Source organism: Pinus tabuliformis, chromosome 6, assembly GCF_031772625.1.
Source record: "Pinus tabuliformis cultivar Carrire ecotype Pingquan chromosome 6, CPIR1, whole genome shotgun sequence".
Taxonomy (NCBI): Eukaryota; Viridiplantae; Streptophyta; class Pinopsida; order Pinales; family Pinaceae; genus Pinus; species Pinus tabuliformis.
Genome location: NC_142292.1, coordinates 532,951,279 through 532,971,419, shown reverse-complemented (window position 1 = coordinate 532,971,419; position 20,141 = coordinate 532,951,279). Strand labels below are relative to the sequence as shown.

The 20,141-nt window shown below is 35.9% G+C and overlaps 1 protein-coding gene across 2 annotated transcripts; it reads right to left on the bottom strand.

Moving 5' to 3' along the window:
- Nucleotides 1-11,612: 11,612 nt before the first annotated feature.
- On the bottom strand, nt 11,613-19,079 carry LOC149259632 (uncharacterized). Of its 2 annotated transcripts, XM_089376490.1 has the most exons (3): nt 16,962-19,079; nt 16,744-16,826; nt 11,613-11,925 (listed from the first exon to the last, which is right to left on the bottom strand). In XM_089376490.1, the coding sequence occupies exons 1-2, from the start codon at nt 18,942-18,944 to the stop codon at nt 16,752-16,754; spliced, it is 2,058 nt and encodes a 685-aa protein (XP_089232616.1). In that variant the 5' UTR covers nt 18,945-19,079; the 3' UTR covers nt 11,613-11,925; nt 16,744-16,751. The 2 variants fall into 2 exon arrangements, with proteins under 2 accessions (XP_089232616.1, XP_089232620.1); XM_089376494.1 differs by lacking the exon at nt 11,613-11,925 and having other exon boundaries at nt 16,562-16,826.
- Nucleotides 19,080-20,141: the final 1,062 nt, after the last annotated feature.

The following is a 20,141-nucleotide window of genomic DNA, read 5'->3' as shown; positions in this document are numbered from 1 at the left end:
GTATGCAAAACTTTATTCTGCCTTCCTTTAAAAGGTGATAAAATGATTCCCTATAACTATAGGACCATTATGATTACCCACATTTTAGCCATGTTGTATGGGGTGATTTTGGAAAAGAAGATTAGCATTTGGCTTGAAACACATGGTAAATGAGATAAGGGGAAAGTTGGATTTAGGAGACATTACTCAACTATAGACCATCTTGTTACTCTTAGGATCATTGTAGAGGAATGTCACAATAATAAGATTGATCTCTTATGTTGTTTTGTTGACTTTAGAAAAACTTTTGACGTCGTTCCTTAGGATAAGCTATGGAAGAGGCTAGAAGAGATCATGGTTCCTCTTGATTTGAGGATTTTTGTGACTAGGCTATACGAGAATGTTATTTCAAAGCTGAAGACCACCGAGGGTTGGTCATAAGAAATTACATGCAATATAAAAGTTAAACAAGGATGTCTCTTATCCCATGACGTGGGAGTATCAATGCCAGTTGTACCATTTTGTATAAACCCCAAAAGGGGACACTTAAATTCCATATGTAGGTCTTATTTTCTTCAATTTATTTGTATAAACTAGAGGTACAAAGATTTTTATTGTAATGACACTTGTCCTGATCTAGAGGAATCTGGACTGTCAAGTTGTTAAGATATTTTGAGGTGAGTCTTTGTGAATTTTGACAAGTGTTGGCCTAGCTATTGGGTAGTTTTTGGATAGGTGTTTATTTTCTTGTTATGGAGAGATATTATCCCCGTAAATGGGAATTGTATTTGTACAATTAAATAGAATATGAGTTTTGAGTAGAAGAGGAGAGGAGCTCGAGTATCGAGTCACTACACTTCCTTTGTAAATATTTTTTTTTTAATCGAATTGATATGGTTGTTTTTTTTTTATGTCTTTTCTGAACAATGTGTGTTGACCCTGTTAGAAGAGTATGTGCCTTTGGTTTGGTAGAATGATGCATACAATAGAGGAGGATATGTGAAAATTATAAAACTTTGATAACTACAGGGTCAATGTTATTAATGATTATTGGCAGATTGATTGAGAATATAACATTTCATTTGGACCATAAATAATTGTGTTGGCATAGGGTTGTAAGAGTCCAATGGGGACAAATTATTCTTGGTAAGTGAAAAAGGAGCCCCTGTACCCGATAGGATAGTCTACCCAGGTGGAGGAATTGCTTGGTTTCTGTCACCGCTTGGAAAAACTTCCGGCGCCGGCCGTCGGCAATTCCTCTGCCCTTCGCGAGCAGGAGTTAAATTTGACACCCGTATGCCCGTATTTCGCATTTTTACCAGTAAAATACGTTTTAGTTTTAAACCTCCATGTCATGCGCAACTTGCCATTCATTTTCAAAACCGTCATATTGACGGGCATGTTTAAAAATTAAAAGTTTAAAAAAAAAAATTTATAATTTTATATATATATATATATTTAACCTATGGCATTTTTAATATGGTGTGAATCTTTCAATCTGTAACAGTGTAACCTTATAAATTTATAATCTCCAGACTCCGGTCGGGGCAACTTGCAAGTTTAGCGTTTATTGACACAGTACAGTGATCGAATGGCTATCAGATCTGCGGATTTTGCATTCAATTCGCATTCAATTCACATTCGACCCTTCGAGTTTACCGCTTACCAGTTACCAACTTACCACCTGTAAACTTTAATACGTACGAGATTCCATTAATGAGTCCTGTCGCGGCCCGCGGGGAAATAATCCATCGCTTAAAGCTTTATCGTCAATTTATCACCGAATCTCGATCACTTGTGAATCTGTGATGTGCTGTATCCTGTAAGTTGTGACTCAGAGTCATCTTCACTGCTTGTCTGTGTGTAAATTGGTGGGAGAATTGGGTTATGGTAGATAGGTCTTTCGAACGTCGATGTCGGCCAGCACCCCGCTGATCTGTGCATCGTGAATCAGATATTTTTAATTCTTTGATATGTATCGAATAGCGTTTGATTTTTATACGTTGAAATCTCTACATCAAAAGAAGTTGTACTCAATGCTCGGGTGGATATTTTGAAGGTAAAGAAATTCATGAAAAAGTTGGAAGGTATTGCTCTGAAAAAGATTAAAATGAAGAATATGGGAAGAGAAAAGAAAATAAGCTATCAAGATGGTATTTTAGTTTTGAAAATGAAAGCGTTATTAAAAATCATTTATTTTTTATCATCTCCTTAAACTGAAATTAGACTGATTTTTGAAAATCTAGGGTAACACTTATCCCATTTTTTTGGTGTGCGCAGGCATGATCATTTTATGCATCCAAAATATCTGTTCCTAGTTCCTACCCATTATCATTTTATGTTCCCAAAATATCTATTTGATGTTCAGATTTTTTGTGAAAATATGAGCAGCACTGTTTTACATAGTTGAATTTAACTTTTAATGTATAGAATATTTTTAACTATTATTAGAAATATCCCTATAACATTACTTTTGTTTTGCTAGTATATTTCTTTCATTTTTGAATTGCAATGGTTTTAGCGATGATGCCTTCCTCCATCTCTGAATTAGTTAAAATCACAATGATTTTGTTTGGCTAGTATATTTTTTTCATTTTTGAATTGCAATGGTTTTAGCGATGCTGCCTTCCTCCATCTCTGAATTAGTTAAAATCACAATGATGGCAAAATCCGTGATGGGCCTATTTTCTGGGCTGATTCCCGTGAAGATTATTGACTCGACATGTTGCTCCAATATTCAATCAAGATCATGTCTGTCGCGGTTTTGGACTCGTTTGATTTTGAATACCTTCTGTTAAGTCTTACAACCCCATATTAATATTGGGTGATGTAAGTTGATAATCCCTGTGTTGCTATGCTCGATTTTGTTCTTAACAAACCAGTTCACAGAGCACAGACAAGGTGGAGTTGGTGCGATCGTTGCTCAAAGTGGACACCTAAGGAGGACGGTCGCATGGTAAGTACCCTCCTACTGTTTCAATCTCAGAACCCGAATATTTGTTCTATGTTCCTGCATTTCTGTCAAGGTTCTATGCTATTAACTACCGCCACACTCCTTAGTGGGCACTTCATTCTATTCAATTTAGGAGTGTGGGAGAATCAACAAATTCACCAGTTACAACAGTCACTTGAAATTTGACTGCCCTCTGTGCAGTCCGGTCCAAGTTCTGTCCATATATTTGACTGTTGGGTTTCGCATTGAATGAATGTTTGAGTATTGGGTTTTGCATTGGAAAGTGGGTATCACAGGATTTTGCTGTGATTGAATTCTGAGTAAGGGGTTTACACCCATGAATTTTGCGCAGTAAGTCTTTTATATGTTTGAAATTTCAGTAGAGCTTGATGCATTGAATCCATTTGTCTTTAGTGGGATATTAAACCAGCTGAATTCTGAGTAGTGGGTTATGTAAAAAATTGAGCTTTGTTTTGTATTTGTTGTAAAAAATTGGACTGGACTTTCAACAGCGGTTTGTGCAGTAAATAGCATTAGACTGTTGGGTTTTGTCTGAAATGAGGTTGAACACAACTTCTTGTCTGCAAAGTCGGTTGTTGGGGGAGCCACCAAAAGGGTCGTTGTATCCAACCGAGAAATCATGCACATTATGTTTTTGGTTTGAAAATTATTTCACAACTATTGTTCTTTTATTGTACAATTTGAAATTAGATGAAACTTGTACAAATAAATTTTAAAAGTCATATGATGGGCAGTTTAAAAATAAAAACGTCATAAAAAAATTCCTTGACGGGTAGGGTCACCCGTCAAATTTAACCCCTGTTCGCGAGCTCCGCCCATCTCCATCATCCTTCGCATTAAAGTCGACCTCTGACAGGAATTGCGGAGTCCATCATCGTCTTGCCGCCGGGAGTTAATGCACCTTCCCAATTCGAATTCAGAAATAACCACGGGCTGCTCCCTGGCCAATTCAACCCGCCACTCCCCTACAGCTCACCTGGTCACCAGAACAAGGCGGAAAACTCACTCCGGGGCTCAACTCAGCTCCTGCAGCTCACCAGAATAAGGCGGAAAACAGGCAGGTTCATTCATCGAACCCAATCCTCTAGTGATATGGTAGTCTAGTTTCAGCGATTTTTATCAAGAACCTGCCAAGGCATTTTGCTCCCCAGTTTCAGCGATTTTTATGAAATTGTTATCTGCCAAGGCATAACAATTTCATAATATCAAGCTTCAACAAGTTCTCAAAAGTACCGTCATTGCAACAATATTTAAGGGCAATTCTGTGTGCTCTGTTGTATTTATATGAATAATCTAGCTTACATCATCGAATTTTTCAGGTTCTTGATAAAAATCGCTGAAATTGGGGAACAAAATGCAGCCATCATGAGACTGAACCTTGCCTTTTGCCTGAAATTGAGATTATTGAGAATGAAGAAGCAGAGCTTAATCAGCGGTGACTGCTTTCATCCCAATAGGAAGCAGGCTTTCCAGGTCTAACCAACTGAAATATTAAATTGTTTTCATATAAACATGGTGAAGTTTTAGTTTTCAACATAAGCAGGCTTTCCAGATCTAACCAGCTGAAATATTAAACTGTTTTCACATAAACATGGTGAAATATTAATTCTGTGTGCTCTGCTGTATTTATATGAATAATCTAGCTTACATCATCGAATTTTTCAGGTTCTTGATAAAAATTGCTGAAATTGGGGAACAAAATGCAACCATCATGAGATTGAACCCTGCCTTTTTCCTGAAATTGAGTTTATTGAGAATGAAGAAGCAGAGCTTAATCAGCTGTGATCGCTTTCATCCCAATAAGAAGCGGGCTTTCCAAATCTAACCAGCTGAAATATTAAATTGTTTTCACATAAACATGGTGAAGAAATTTAAACCTAGAACCTCATAAAGATTAAACCCCACAAACAAACAAAAATAATTTTCAAATTTAAATATGTCCTGTGCTTTAAATTCACATAAACATGGTGAAGTTTTCCTTCTATTTGTATATTTTTCAACATCACTGGATAGTCACGTAATGCTAGGGAAAATAGAAAACCATTAATCAACATTTGTAAAAGTCAGCCTGTAATAAAAGAACAGGGTGGTTCCATGAAAATAATGAATGAGGGAATTAAACAATTGTCTAGATAAGTCAGTGCAGCGTGACAAAATGACTCTCCCTACCCTTGAATGTGGCAGAAGATTGTATATTTTTTAACATCACCTCATAGTCACATGATGTTATGGAAAATAGAATACCATTAATCAGCGTTTGTAAATGTCAAAACCTGCAATAAAAGATTCCATTAAAACAACAAATGAGGGAATTAAAATTTGTCTATACAATTGAATGCAACTTGACAAAATGACTTTCCTTGTCCTTGATTGTGGAAGAAGACACCATAATCAAATTCACCATGAATTCATTGTCCTCTTCAAATACACTTAAAAATGCCTATTATCTACCGAAACTGGTGATGTGGATGCATTAGAGTACATGCATCACTTCAGAATAACAATGTAGCAATCCTCATTTCATACTTCAGAAGATCACTGCTCTTTGTCATCTCTTTCAGCGTCCTGCCACAAGATTAATCTTGTGAATAAACATCTCTATAGAACATGAGACGATTAATCTACTGAACAATGAACATCTCTGTATAACACAAGATATCACATAGTAAATTATAAAGGGTTTCCTTTATCTACCTTCCTTAAACTGTCTTTGATTGAATCTATTGAACCTCCCCAAAGTTTAATCCGATCTTCAGCTTGTGAAGCCTACAATTTATGGGTAAAACCAACAATATACTAAATTCCTCTACTATGGAGAAAGGGCATACAAAACACAATCCACAAATTGCCTCTCCTATGTAAGCTTATTTTACAGATTTTGCCAATGAATTGTGATTCCAATTTTCCCAAGTTTTGCTTCAAATGAATTTACTTTCTCTTGAAAATACTTCCATTCATCAAATTTATTTTATATTCATATTTGCATGGTTAAGATATTGATCACCATAGTACTAAAAAAGTTTAACCAATGAAACTCTGCATCTTCTACCCATTAGATGTTTTTTCTGAAAATTTGTGGTATTGCCAACCAATCTTCTGCTGTGGAAGTTCATGACTATGAATTATATTACATAGTATTTTGAAAATATCCCAAAAAGAAGGTGAAAGTTAGACAATCTCCATTAGCAATGAACGCGAAAGAAAAGTGCCTCTACAAAAATGGAAATCATTTTAAAAGGAAAAAAAAAATAGTTGGTTAATCAACAACATAACTCCAGTTTTACTAACAAGATGCAAGTATGTACCAGTAAATCCATTGTCATCTCAAAAAGGAGGGTTAGGCCATCTTCAAAGTTTTGTATTTGTTGGAAAAGAAACAACAACTAGTCAAACTTCAAAGGTGGCAAAATAATAACAATAGGAACAATATTTCTTTTATTTTGATATTCAGATTGTTGTTTTGATCAGCACAATTTTGCCATTTACACATAATATTGCTGGATTGCAATAAACATTCCCATCTGAGAAATTGGACAACTGGGAGAAAGTAAGAACAGAAAGCAACCATTAACTGAAATAAAACATAAAAATTGTGACTGACAAAAACATTAAAACTCGTATTGATTACTCAAACAACTGCACTGCATCAGTGTGTATACTGTCATTATTTATATGATTATATGGTAGAAAAAGTTGCTTACAAATCATTTCAAATGTTTGCTTTATCTACCTTCCTTAAACTATCTTTCATATGATAAGTATATTTATGTTTTCCTATTGTTATGTTGTTATGAAAATACCTTTTTCATAATCTGTTCATGCTCGTGCTGTTACTTTTTCCCTCTCCATCATGCTGGCTGTCAAATAGAATCTCTTTACTTATTTATGTTCATGTAACATGCTTGATTTTTATACTTAAACACGTAGTTACTATGTTCTCATACCTATGTTCGTGGTTCAATGTTTATTAGATTTATAGATCTTTATATTTCACATCTTTATAAATTTATGGTTAGACGGTCAAAGGCCAATGAGGTTTGAACCTTATCATTGCATTTTTTGTTGTTGGATTTTTGATTCCTTGCCTCTAGTCAGAGATCTCGTTGGATTTTCATGACTTCATCACACTTATTTTGCCTTCATGGAATAGTATATGATAGCATAGTAGATTGTTATGTTATTTTGAACATGCCCTCTTCGATAGTCACGCTTGAAGGCTTGTATTTTATCTAGTCCATGGTTTTCCAACTTCCAGTTGTACAGCAAGTGATAAAACTGTGATAGATTAATTTACCTTTTGTATAAGCGTCATTACATGAAATGATGCTCTGGAAGCACAAGGGAATTATTATTCAATACTGTGGCAGTTTCCACGGTCTTGAAGAAACAATTCTAGCATTTTGTAATAAATTGAATATAATGAAATCCATTGCAGTGAATTTTTTGCTAGCAATCTGTTATTTTTCTAAACTTTTTATGTTCAGCTCCACTCCATTTGGCAATCAATAAAACACAAGTTTAGGAGTTCTTTGATGGAACCTCAGAAAAAGGCACTATTGTGAGTAATTTGCATCTATCTGGAAATCAAATTGTTGAAACAATTGCAAGATTGGGAGCTAGAATAACTATGAATAATTTATGACATTAAGGTTTCTGCTCAAATGTGCTCTCAACAACAATGTTTCTCAGCTGGAGGTGTTTAGGGATTCTAGATTGTTAATCAATTGGATGAATGGTAGAGGACAATTGCACAAGATTTTTTTAAGACTTTGGGTGATCATTTAAAATAAGTTGCAAATTCATTTCAAACTGTTACTGACACTAGTGTCTTTAGAGACCAAAATATGACAGCAGCCGCATCACCAAAGAGGGACTACAAGTAGTTGCAGGGACTACAAGTAGTTGCAGGGAAAATTATAATCAAAGAGAACAGGATATAGTGTTATATGCTTCCTCATTTTGTCACTGTTGTAAACTTTTGGTGGATTGCTTTGTTTGCTAATAATGTTCAATTTGTTTTAAATGGAGGCAACAAATATTTTGGGTAAAATATGAGAAAATTTGATTTGTAGAGCTACAAATTTTCATTTAATTGGAGAGCCTATTTAGGGGTTAGTAGGTATTTCGTGTTGTTCAATTTGTTTTAAATGGAGGCAACAAATATTTTGGGTAAAATATGAGAAAATTTGATTTGTAGAGCTACAAATTTTCATTTAGTTGGAGAGCCTATTTAGGGTTTAGTAGGTATTTCGTGTTTGCTTTTTTCTGGCAATTTTGTGATTGATATAGTTTACTCAAATTAGTAATTGTTGTATGCATTCTTTTAATATTTTTTAAGATTTGGGTGGTATGGATTTTCACATTTATTATTTTGTTATTTTGGTTAAGTACCTATGATATTATTTAGAATAATTAACGTGTGAAGAATTTTTAATTTGGCCAAAATGGAGGCCAATATCTATTTTAAGTGGGCTTTTGACAATTGTTGCTAGGTTCTCTGAGTCATCTTCTCAAGTGCTACGTTGGCACAGTGTCTCAAACCAATTTTGTTGTATTTCATTGTTAACAAGTAATATCTGGTAACCGGTGGAAGTGTTGATCAAAGTTCCTTCATAGCTTTAAAGGTTTGAATCACCGGTTTATATGTATCTAATATCTTTCTACTTTCTAGTAAATAATTGGATGGTTGGTTTGTACATTAGACATATACAAAATCTTTAAAACGATGGGGTAATATAATGGCCACTTATACATAAAATACAAGATATTTATGCTGACCCTATTTCATTTTAATATTTGATTTATTGCAATGTCATCATAAAAAAGGGCACTCATCAATTATTAGTCCATCCAAAAAGATAACAAAATTCTGCGAGGCATTCCATATATGGCTTTTTCAATAACATACAGTTATAAATAAACAATAACAAACAACAGAAACTAGCGAAGAGTTCCTTTGAAACAAATATATACAAAGCTAAACCTGGGCATAGTCTCATCTCCTCTCCATTTAAATCATCCCACAAGTGCTTGAACTCAAGTAGGCTTCTCTTGACCACAGATACTTGGGACAAAATTGTGCCACGATGTTCTAAAGCCATTAAGAGAATTCTGAACTAGCTCATTATCCTCAATTGTGTCTCCGACTGCTACAATTTGATCTCTTAGTTTTGCTATTTTCATGATATAGCTTGTCATTATATTTGTCTTGCTCATGCAGTTAATGCTGAGCTTGTTCTTTAAGAACATATTTTTGGATACATTCACACTTTGTTATAAGGTTCCCAAGTCATCATACATCTCTTTTGCAGTGTTCTTCCTGATGATAGGAGGGATAAAATGATATTCACTAATTCCAACAGGATTCGCTTTGCTACCACTTCCTTCCTGTTGTGTTCTACCAGATCTTGGGGGATATGTAGGTGGCACAGCCACCTACTCAACAAGTTACCACAAATCTGATTTTTAAAAGAAACTCTTATCTCAACATTCATGGTACAAATGACTTTCTTGCATATCGGGAGTCTCCATTGTTACAACATCAAACAAGCTACACTTTACAATCATTAGATCAACAAGGGCTTCTCACCCCTCAACTTGTCTTAGGTCCATGTGCCAATCATTGGCACAATTCACTTAGATCACTAAGTTTGGAACACTGGCTAACACATGCTATAGAAAATATATAACTAAAACTCACATTTCTGTCCTAAATCACAGTGCTGTTAATATGCAGGAATACAAATTACAACATACTAAATCACTGTTAAAAGCAAAACAGAAGCTCAATAGATGAACTGTCAAAACTTGTTATTTCTTTCTTATTAATTCTGAACTGGAATTTGTTATAGGAAAAATACAACAGGGTAATTCATTGCTTGTTGCTGAACTAAATGAATGATCCTATACCCTTGCTTTCTACTTTATCGACGAAGAAGAGTAAGCCCAATGAATCCATTGGAGATGGTCTGAAGCATTCAAACATGGATCCTCTTAGAGATCTGTACCCTTATCTGTATGTATGCACCTAACTAAACTTGCACTTAATCTACATTTAGAAGACTGCTTAATAAAATGAAATTAACACATGCGACTGTGTGTGCCTAGAATCCTAGATATAGTGATGTGCCCAGTGTTGTATGCATCCATTGTGTGTGTGATGTTGCTGTAACATAAAAACGCTTATATCAGTAACACATGTGGAAAATGCTGTAGAAGACTATCTGAGGTACACTCTTTAACAACTTCTCACTGCAGTAATAATGCAAAAGCTAATTTAAGCCCAAACAAATTTTCGCTTTTGGATTTGCCACCAAACAAAATCTTTCTTTGGTTGGAGACATACGTTCTACCACCTCCCTCCCCTAAGGAGTATTCAGAAAAACATGGAACATCCTGCAGTCACTCTAGAGAGTTAAGGACCTCAATAGGATGGGAAATCTGCCCCCAGAGAAGAAAAAGAATATCCTCATAAAAGTTCACGATATGTTGAAAAGTAGTTTTAAGTGTAGAAGATCCAGTCCTCCATCATTCTATCCAGAATCCCGATCTGGAAGCTCCTAGAGGCATCCCAGCGTAGAGCCAGACAGGAAGGCCATCGAATAAAAAGCCCCGGGAACCCTCCTTCGATCAAGATTGGCTTGGGTATCCCAACGTAAGATGAACCTAATAGGTGACTTGTTTCAAAGAGCTAGAAATGGGGGAATATATTATGAAAGGGAGGAGCACAGAAATTGTGTACTGTCTGAGCTGAAGGCATTGGATAACATCCTAGGAAAGTCTCCATTAGAATTCAAAGAAGTTTTGATTGGATCGCTCTTCGATTTGGTGATTGTAGCCAACGTAAGATGAACCTAATAGGTGACTTGTTTCAAAGAGCTAGAAATGGGGGAATATATTATGAAAGGGAGGAGCACAGAAATTGTGTACTGTCTGAGCTGAAGGCATTGGATAACATCCTAGGAAAGTCTCCATTAGAATTCAAAGAAGTTTTGATTGGATCGCTCTTCGATTTGGTGATTGTAGCCAACAAAAATGTAGGCTCTTCCCCTATGCCTGCACCTCTCACTGTTCTTTGCATGGCATTTAATCCAATTTCTTATGGAGATCTAAAGCTGAATGTTCGTTTCTTGCATTTTGTTATGTAATCGGTTTGTAAGGCAGAATTCTTGTGACTTCGAAGGAGAGAAAATTGGCTTGCATGGAACTCTGTAGGAGCCAAGCCTCTCCCCATATTTTTATGGGTTTATGCAACAGCGAACAAGGCGCTGATGAAACTCACTGTTACTCTACCATACAGGAACAGCCACAGGTTTTTTAGAAGCAATTCATCATAACCATTACTTTTATTGCATTAAGATATGGTACTATAAAGGCCTCGGACTAGAGCATTATTACAAAATTATGAGCTTACATGGAAAATAGCTTTAGTAAGAAGAGTCTAATGCCCAATAAAGATGTCACGAGGTACACAACAATGAAAGAAAACAAAATAGTTGCGTCTTAATATCTGGCCTGGAGTCTTGTTATATAGTTGCGTCATTATATGCTATTGTTCAAGCTACAAACAAAATTTTTTATATCTACGGCAGTCCCGCAACAAACTCTTGTCAATAGGCTTCACCTTAAAAAATCACATAAAACTCCAGTGACCAATCTGGGAAATTTATAGAGGGAATTTAAACAAACCTTCAATCCACATATCTATATAATAGATAAAATTTCATTTTTTTTGGTCATTTTAATAAAAATAATAAAAATCGCACTTCAAGCATTATTCTCCAAGTTATATAAAGGAAAAGCTCTCACTTTATATTTGGAGAAATGTAGCAATACACCTATATAAATAAATGAAAAAGCTATTCCTGAATGTAAAGCAACATCCAGTTGGTGCCTTTATAAACAGCTGGCTAGAGTCAATCAAAGCTTTCGGTCCAACTTCGCTTTCTGGAGCCTGTGCTGCTTCTGAGTGCCTGCAAAAAGACACCCGAGGGAAGCAAAGAATTTATAACTTTCAGTAAACAATTAGCAAAACCTTATTATATTATAACACGACACAACCTCTACCTTCATTGCAAACCATTCGTTGTATACCAATCTCTGTTCATCATGGTCATGGATATGTTTGCCATTTGGTGATGGTCATGCAGGTAGTGGAACTAAGAGTGGGAATGCACTGTGATAAGTGCATTAAGGAAATCAAGAGGGCCATAAAAAAGCTTGAGGGCATAGAGACCTGCAAAGTTGACACAGTCGCCCACAAGGTAACTGTTGCAGGAGATGTGACCGCCAAAAGGGTTCTCAAAACGCCCGGTTAGATCTGGAAAGCCTGCTTCTTATTGGGATGAAAGCGGTCACAGTTGATTAAGCTCTGCTTCTTCATTCTCAATAAACTCAATTTCAGGCAAAAGCCAGGGTTCAGTGTTATGATAGATGCATTTTATCCCCAATTTCAGCGATTTTTATCAAGAACCTGAAAAAATCGATGATGTAAGCTAGATTATTCATATAAATACAGCAGAACACACAGAATTGCCCTTAAATATTGTTGCAATGACAGTACTTTTGAGAACGAGTTGAAGCTTGATATTATGAAATTGTTATGCCTTGGCAGATAACAATTTCATAAAAATCGTTGAAATTGGGGAACAAAATGCCTTGGCATTTCTTGATAAAAATCGCTGAAACCAGACTACCATATCACTAGAGGATTGGTTTGGATGAATGAACCTGCCTGTTTTCCGCGTTATGCTGGTGAGCTGCAGGAGCCGAGTCGAGCCCTTTTCCGCCTTGTTCTGGTGACCAGGATGCAGGGGAGTGCCGGGTCGAATTGGCCAGCGAGCAGCCCGCGCTTATTTCCGAATTCGAATTGGGAAGGTGCATTAACTCCCAGCTACAAGACAGCGATGGACTCTCAATTCTTGTCAGACATCGACTTTAATGCGGAGGGTGGAGGAGCTGGGCGGAGCTCGCAGAGTGCGGAGGAATTGCCGGCGACCAGAGCCAGAGATTTTTCCGAGCGGCAATGGAAACCAGGCAATTCCTCAATTGCCTCGGTAGACTACTCCGGACCCAGTGTAACAAACGTTGATTAGTTCTGGGAGGGTCACCATATGTTTTATTTTCGTGCATTGCTCAACTTTGGGAAAAGATAAATGAGGGTGCGTGAGACAAAGTTCTGACGACAAATATCCCTAGCAAGTCATTGGACTATTGGTAAGTCTTGTATAAACTGATAGGTTTTTATGCGGGAAATCGAGCAAAGTCCTCTAGGCTCCAATCATTTGGTGCCAGGTCCATGTTACAACCGCTGAATGTATTGTTAATGCAAAGCGATCCAACACAAATTGATAATAGGGGAGATAGCCAACAGTCAGAGGTTGGCTCTGATTCCTCTTTGGTGCCATAAGTAGTTTGTAAATTCAGTCTGTCTCTGACCTTGCACCATGGGCCCGGTGGCTAGTCAGAAGTTAGAGGAAGCGGGTGTGTGGATTTGGCGATGGGAGAAAGGCCAACTCCCGACCACAAGTCAGGTCTGACCTCCCCGGCTTGCTCGGGTAAGAATGGAGTCGTCTAACGAAGCCGAGGAATTGTTTGGTCGAATTACTCGTCCGATTAAAAGTGGTTGGAATTCGGGCAAAAATAATTTCAAAAAATCTTGTAGAGTCAGTGTTTGAATCGTGCTTCTGATAGTGGAAATGGATTCAGAACCATCAAAAACGTCTAGGACACCTAAAATTTTGAAATTTAACAACTCTAACTTGGATTTACAAAAATCCTTGCCGGATTTTCTCTAAATATAATCGGAATTTTCATAACTTTCCGGACAACTCTTCCGCCTCATTAGACTAGACGGTTAAAAATTCGTACTCCTCGTAAATTTATATAGTCCCAGGTTTTGTAAAAGCAAAAAGAAGGTCTCAATTGAATCCGTTGGGACCATTGAAATGGAGGTTAAAAAGACCCACAAATACCATATATATATATGAAATCCCAACTGAACTATATAAGAAACTAATATTTCTTTCAAAAGTAAAATAAAATGACGACGAGGGACGAGATTGGATAGTAAAGTTTCAAACTCATTGAAAATTATTGCTCCACCTACTAGGGAACCAAAGTAAAAGCCATGAAGGATTATCCGGGTCTTCTTTTTTCGAGAAATATGGTCAGCTCACACAACAAAAGAAAGAAGGCTTGTATGGAAGTAAACGGACCCCTCGTGTGAAAGGAAATAAGGTTTTTGGTTTAATAAGAATAAAATGAAAACACTTTTTTTTTTTAAAGAGAAGTGTGGATAGAAGAAACATGATTGGATTGATGCAGAAAAAAAGAAAAAGAAAAAAAAAGATTATAGGAAAATATCGCAGGTGAAGAAGGGGCCTATTATCATTCCATATTTTTATTAGCGTTTACATTGATAAGCTAGAAGAATGTTTAGAAGTTGCAAGATGTGATGGTCCCAGGGTCATTGGTATGGTCATTACTCTTATTTTTTACGCTGATGATATCATTATTTTAGCTAGCAACCTTGATGATTTAGATAAGCAACTTAGAATCCTCCAAGGTTACTACTTCAAGATGGGTATGATTGTTAAAACTGACAAGACTAAAGTCATGATAATTACATCCAAAAATATCAACTATGATACTATTTCATTTATGATAATAACTACTTGGAGAAAGTTTCATCATACAAATATCTGGGAATCAACATTCATCATGAGCTCAATTGGAATCATATCATTGAGAAAAGGGTAATTGGAGGCTAGAAAGCTTATTATGGGCTTGAAAACAATTGTCAGTTGACATATCTTTAGGCATAGAGTAAAAAAAAATAATCCTCTTTGAGACTCTCGTCGACCCTATTATTTTATATGGATGTGAGGTTTGGGGTTGCAATATATCTAGAGAATTTTGGAAGAAGATTGAGCTAATCCAAAAGGAATTAATAACCTACAACCTCAAGATTAAAGGAAATACTCCCCTACCCTATCCTTGTGATTGAATACAACATTTCCCCCATTGAAAGAATGACTATGACTAGGTATCTCATGTATAAGAAGAAGCTATACAACATGGAAGCCTAGAGGTATCCTAAAATTGCTTCTAACTCTAGCCAAAACCCCTACTTGTGGGCTCAAGCCAGGCAGGAATAAGGATGTCTAGTCTTAGGTAGACCATTGGGGGGTAAAGGAAGAGATGATCTTGAAGAATAAGGATAATATTAAAAATATTATTACTTCCAAACTTGAGGATAAGATGTGAGACGATAAGGAGTTTGAGGGGAAAATGAAGCTAAGGTATTATAAAGAGGTGGTCAGCTCCAATTTCCAAAACCATAATTATCTTTTTCTCTTAACTAGTGCTAAGAAAAAAATGAACATTGCTAAGATAAAAACTAATTCTCATGAGCTTCAAAGTGAAACGTGAACATTGTAAAGATAAGAACTAATTCTCACGAGCTGAAGTGAAACTAAGGGTTGGTTTATTCCCAAAACACCTTGGGACAAACGAGTTTGTCACATTTGTGATATTAGTAGGTTTGAAGATGAAAAAGGCTTTCTCTTGGATTGCTCAACGCTTACTCACATCGGTTCTAATTTTCAAAATCTTTGCCACACTACCAACTTTCTTCACATGTTAAGTCATCAAAACTACAAATATATGAACACTGCTCTCACTTCTTTTCCATCAAGGCATAAAATGTTAAAAAATCTCAATTAATCTCTTACTCTCTTAAAGTCCCATAAACCATATTGGCCATATTGGTCTTAGTAGACATCAATAATCATCAGCATTATTATCATCAATATACTTATAGGCAATATTTGATAGATTTTCTTATTAATTTCATACTTTTTATATAAACAAAGTGATACTCCTTGACTTTGATTTGGTTTTCCTTGTAAGAGACCAATAAACATATAAAACCATCTTATATTAATTTTTTTGAATATGATATATTACAAATTACTTCCTTACACACCTAAAAAAATCCAAATATTATTATTATTTTAAAATCTTAAAATTTACTATGATTTAGTTGATTTTTATTGATGTGACTAAGTCATTTACTTTTTTATGTAAAAAAAATATTTTAATTAATTACAAATAATTATAAATATTATTTTAAAATAAAATAATTAATTTTAACATCAAATCAATAAAATATTTTAAACTAAAATAGCGCTGGGTTACCAAACATCATTGCTTAAAAGAAAAAACCACCGTGTTCTCAAAAAATTATTACTAAACATCATTGCTTACCCAAAAATACAAAACAAAAAAACATCATCTTTACCTATCTTTACCAGTGCTCAGAAAATTATTAGTAAACATCACGAGTTACCAAAAAAACAAAAAAACACCATCTTTACCCGTGCTCAGAAAATTATTACTAAACACCACTGCTTACACACACGAAAATAAAAACACCTTTACCAATAACATTTACCTTTATAATTGTACATAAAATCTAATACTAATCTAATTATAATTTTTTGTTTTAATTTCTTTAAACAATTACAAAATAATTTTAAAATTCATTATAATTTTATGTTTTTGCCATTCATTACCCTCCAAAATACACACCAAAAATACTAAAAATAACTCCGAATTAAAAAAATTCATTTCCCCATATCTGGACTCATTTTGTAGACCACAAATAAAAACATTTTGACTAAACCACAAATCTCAAACTCTAAACACGCCACACGAGGAGAATACAGAGATTCCAGGTCGCATCACACAGCACGCAAAAGGGGGCCTCTCGACTTAGAAAAGCTAACCGTGAGTATCACACAGCACTCGAATCGTTTTCTTCGCCTTCCGCTACAGATGCTGGAGGCACTGCATTGTTGTCTTGGCCAGTCTGCATTATAAATAAAATCACAATGTTATACATATTTGTCACATATATTGCATATTTGGTATTTTGACATTAACTGCATTTTGGACATTAGTTAATCGCCTTAATATTTACAGTGAAGCACTCACTAAATTGTACCTGAAACAAAACCGCCAGACCCATGGCTTTCCCTGCAAAAAAGGATGCATGATACATCTTTTCTTCCTCACCGTCCACTGCCCATTTACTGCACTTTTGTATCAGTGCCTTTTCTAGCTCAATTTCCAAGCAATTAACAATAACTTTGGCCAACAAACACCCTAAAATATGGACTGCGTTAGCTGAAGTATGATCGATCCCTTTCGATTCGATCACTTTCGAAGTTTTGTTCAAGCTAAAGTCTGCGGCGGCCGTCATCCAGTCCACGGAGTCGTGCATATTTTCCACCCTTTCCTGACTTTCTCCTTTGCGAATCCGGGATTTTATATCCTTTTGCATTCGGTTCCTGATGGCCAGCTTCTCGTCGGATTGAATGGGCTTCACCTTAAGATTCTGCTTCCAAATGTTTTTAAGAGTGCTGAATTCCTTGTCGGCTGCAAGACTTACTAAATTGGCTTCCGTGTCTGAACTTTCCACAAAGTCCATCAGAGCCCATGCCGCAGAACAAGCTTTAAAAGCATCATCAACAACTTCATGGTGGTTACCGTCGTAAGAGCACAACATAAAATGGATCAATGACACTACTCTCATCTTCCACGACATTTTGCTAGAGTATTTCAAATACTTTTCCTCTTCCCCGTATCTTTCTTCGCCTTCATCTGCAACAGGAGCCTGTGCTTTCAGGCGCGTTATCATGTTTATCAAATCTTCAGTACTACCCCTGCCTTGTTCCATATGTTCTTTTGTTGACTTAAAGGCCGATTCATTAGCATTCCACAGGCTCTCGGCATTTTCTCCGGCCATTGCTATGCTCTCCAAAACTTCTCTGTACTTGGAAAATTCCGTGCTTGTTACGTTCGAGCCACACAACAACATAATCTTTTCACGGGCCATTAATAATGGCCAGAATAGAAGCCAAGAGAGGCGCAAAGAGACTTTGCTGAGTAAGACCACAAATATTTGCACAAAACTGGCCATGGACAATACTAAAGTACGTAGCCGAAGTGGTATGATTGAATCCACCATAGTAGTTTGTAGGAGAGTTCTGTTACGATCTTTTTTCTCCCACAACAGGCCATTTAACTGCCTATATTTTAACTCAATAAGACTTCTTGTCCAAAAGTCCTCCACTTGAAATGAGCACCGTCCATATCTAGGAAAATATATTACAGCTGTTAACCATCTGACTGCGACAGCGATCCATCCTATTAAGATGAATGCGGACTGAACAAAAAAGGTTGCTCGATTCAGAACAATCAATTGTTCAGCACCATCGTAAAATAATATCCCTTCATACACAATCTGTAGAACACAGACTGTGACCACCACGCCGGCTAATGAACTTAAAACTGACCTCGCCATAATATATTCTGGTTGGCTACAACGAACCACAATCCAACATTTGAGGACATGATCCTCAATGTTTTCACAGTCTCTACATGAATTAGGACAACAAGAGAGCAGTGAAGGAACCTTTTGATTCATAATGAACCAAATGGTTTTACCAGCTAAGACAGCGCTGATACAGAGCAGAACCAATAATATATTGGCTGTGAAAAGAATACAATCTAACGGACCTGCGAACCAATACCAGCTGATTATCAACATCTCAGAAAGCATATGTGCTAGTACGCTTAATGCCAATGCTGCAATATTGGTCCAAACACCTCTAGAGCGAGAACTTACCAATCCCGGAAGCAAATAAGCAATGAACACATAGACCATAACTCTTCCACTACCAATTACAATCGAGGGAGGGTAGTCTGAGGTATCTTCATCTGCTCCTGCTTTGACGGTCGTATAATTAACATAGTTTATGAATTGGAGAGTCAAAGCGCTGAGAACAAGAAATGTTCCTGGAAACCAGTACGCTTTTCTCTTGATGGCATTGCACGCATCCAGTGAGAGCAAGAGAGTAAATATGACCGCGCAAGCGCACCCACGTAACAAATCTGCAAGTTGAGGAGCATTCGGAGCCACCATTTTTGAACCATAATCTGGGAGAGTCCTAGATATCCCCGCCTTCACTACTATGTAACAAATGCGTTGCAAAACAGCAAACCCAAATTAATTTCAAGGTCGCAGCTTTTTCGTTACGAATGACTCTTCGAAATTGGGAGGACACGTTAAAAAGTAAAAGCAAGATTAGACTGACGGCACATTTTGAAAGTAAAAGAAAGGGGGAGTTGTAATGGTAACCAATTAAGTAAAAGAAACAGGGTGGTCATGGTACACAGTGGCACTCAGGTCTGAAATTTCAAATTTGTTAATAACATAATTGCGATAAAGTAATAATATAATTGTGATAAAGTGAAAAAGATTCATTTTGTTTGGATTAAGTGAGACATATTTATTTTGTTTGGGATTCACTATATAGATTGATAAATGGAAAAGCTTTAAGATTTTTCTCACACTTCCGGATAACAATTCGGTGGTAATCGTAAAACAAAGTTGGTGAGAATATAATAGGCCATCTTCATCGCAAGCCTCATTTTTATAACGAGAAATGAGAAACGATGTCGTGCTGGACTGAAAAGAGGATTGCTTTATCTAGAATCAACGTGATCTAACTTACATATTTATAGTTACAATTATTCAAATTTATGAGAGTTAAATATTTACACATCGAATTTACGTTTAACCTGTTTTTATTGATAGGTTTTACCACCTTCGGAAAAAAAAAAAAAAACCTGTTTCTATTAATATTTAAAAGAAATACCTTTTAATTTTTTTAACCCACTTCAAATTAATATTTTAATTTTAAAAAGAACTTTGTCATTAATATCTAAAAAATTTACTTCAATCTTTTAATCTGGTGGTAAGTGATGAGCAAAGTTGCTGAGAATATAATTACAATCCTTATGGTAAGTTGCTGAGAATATAATTGCAATCCATACTGGAAAACTCTTTTCTAAAAGAAAAATTATACTTTCCTTGGTTGAAGAGAAAATTGCTTTATACAGAATCAACCTCATCAAACTTACATATTTACAACCAATCATCATGACAGTTAAATATCTGCACATCAAATTTATCTTTTAATTTTTTAACCCATCTCAATGCACGTTTTAAATTTTTATTTTTATAAAATATATTTAAAAAATAAAATAAAATCATGTTTCTGCAAAAGTCAGATTCCACGGCCGGTGGTTCTGATGGGAAAGCCCTATTTCATACCAA

Bases quoted from the DNA above. Each gene is read 5' to 3' on its own strand.
- LOC149259632 (XM_089376490.1), bottom strand. From the start codon at position 18,944: ATGGTGGCTCCGAATGCTCCTCAACTTGCAGATTTGTTACGTGGGTGC. The intron at 16,827-16,961 runs GTACAATTTAGT...TTTATAATGCAG, and splicing joins GTCTGGCGGTTTTGTTTCAG to ACTGGCCAAGACAACAATGC.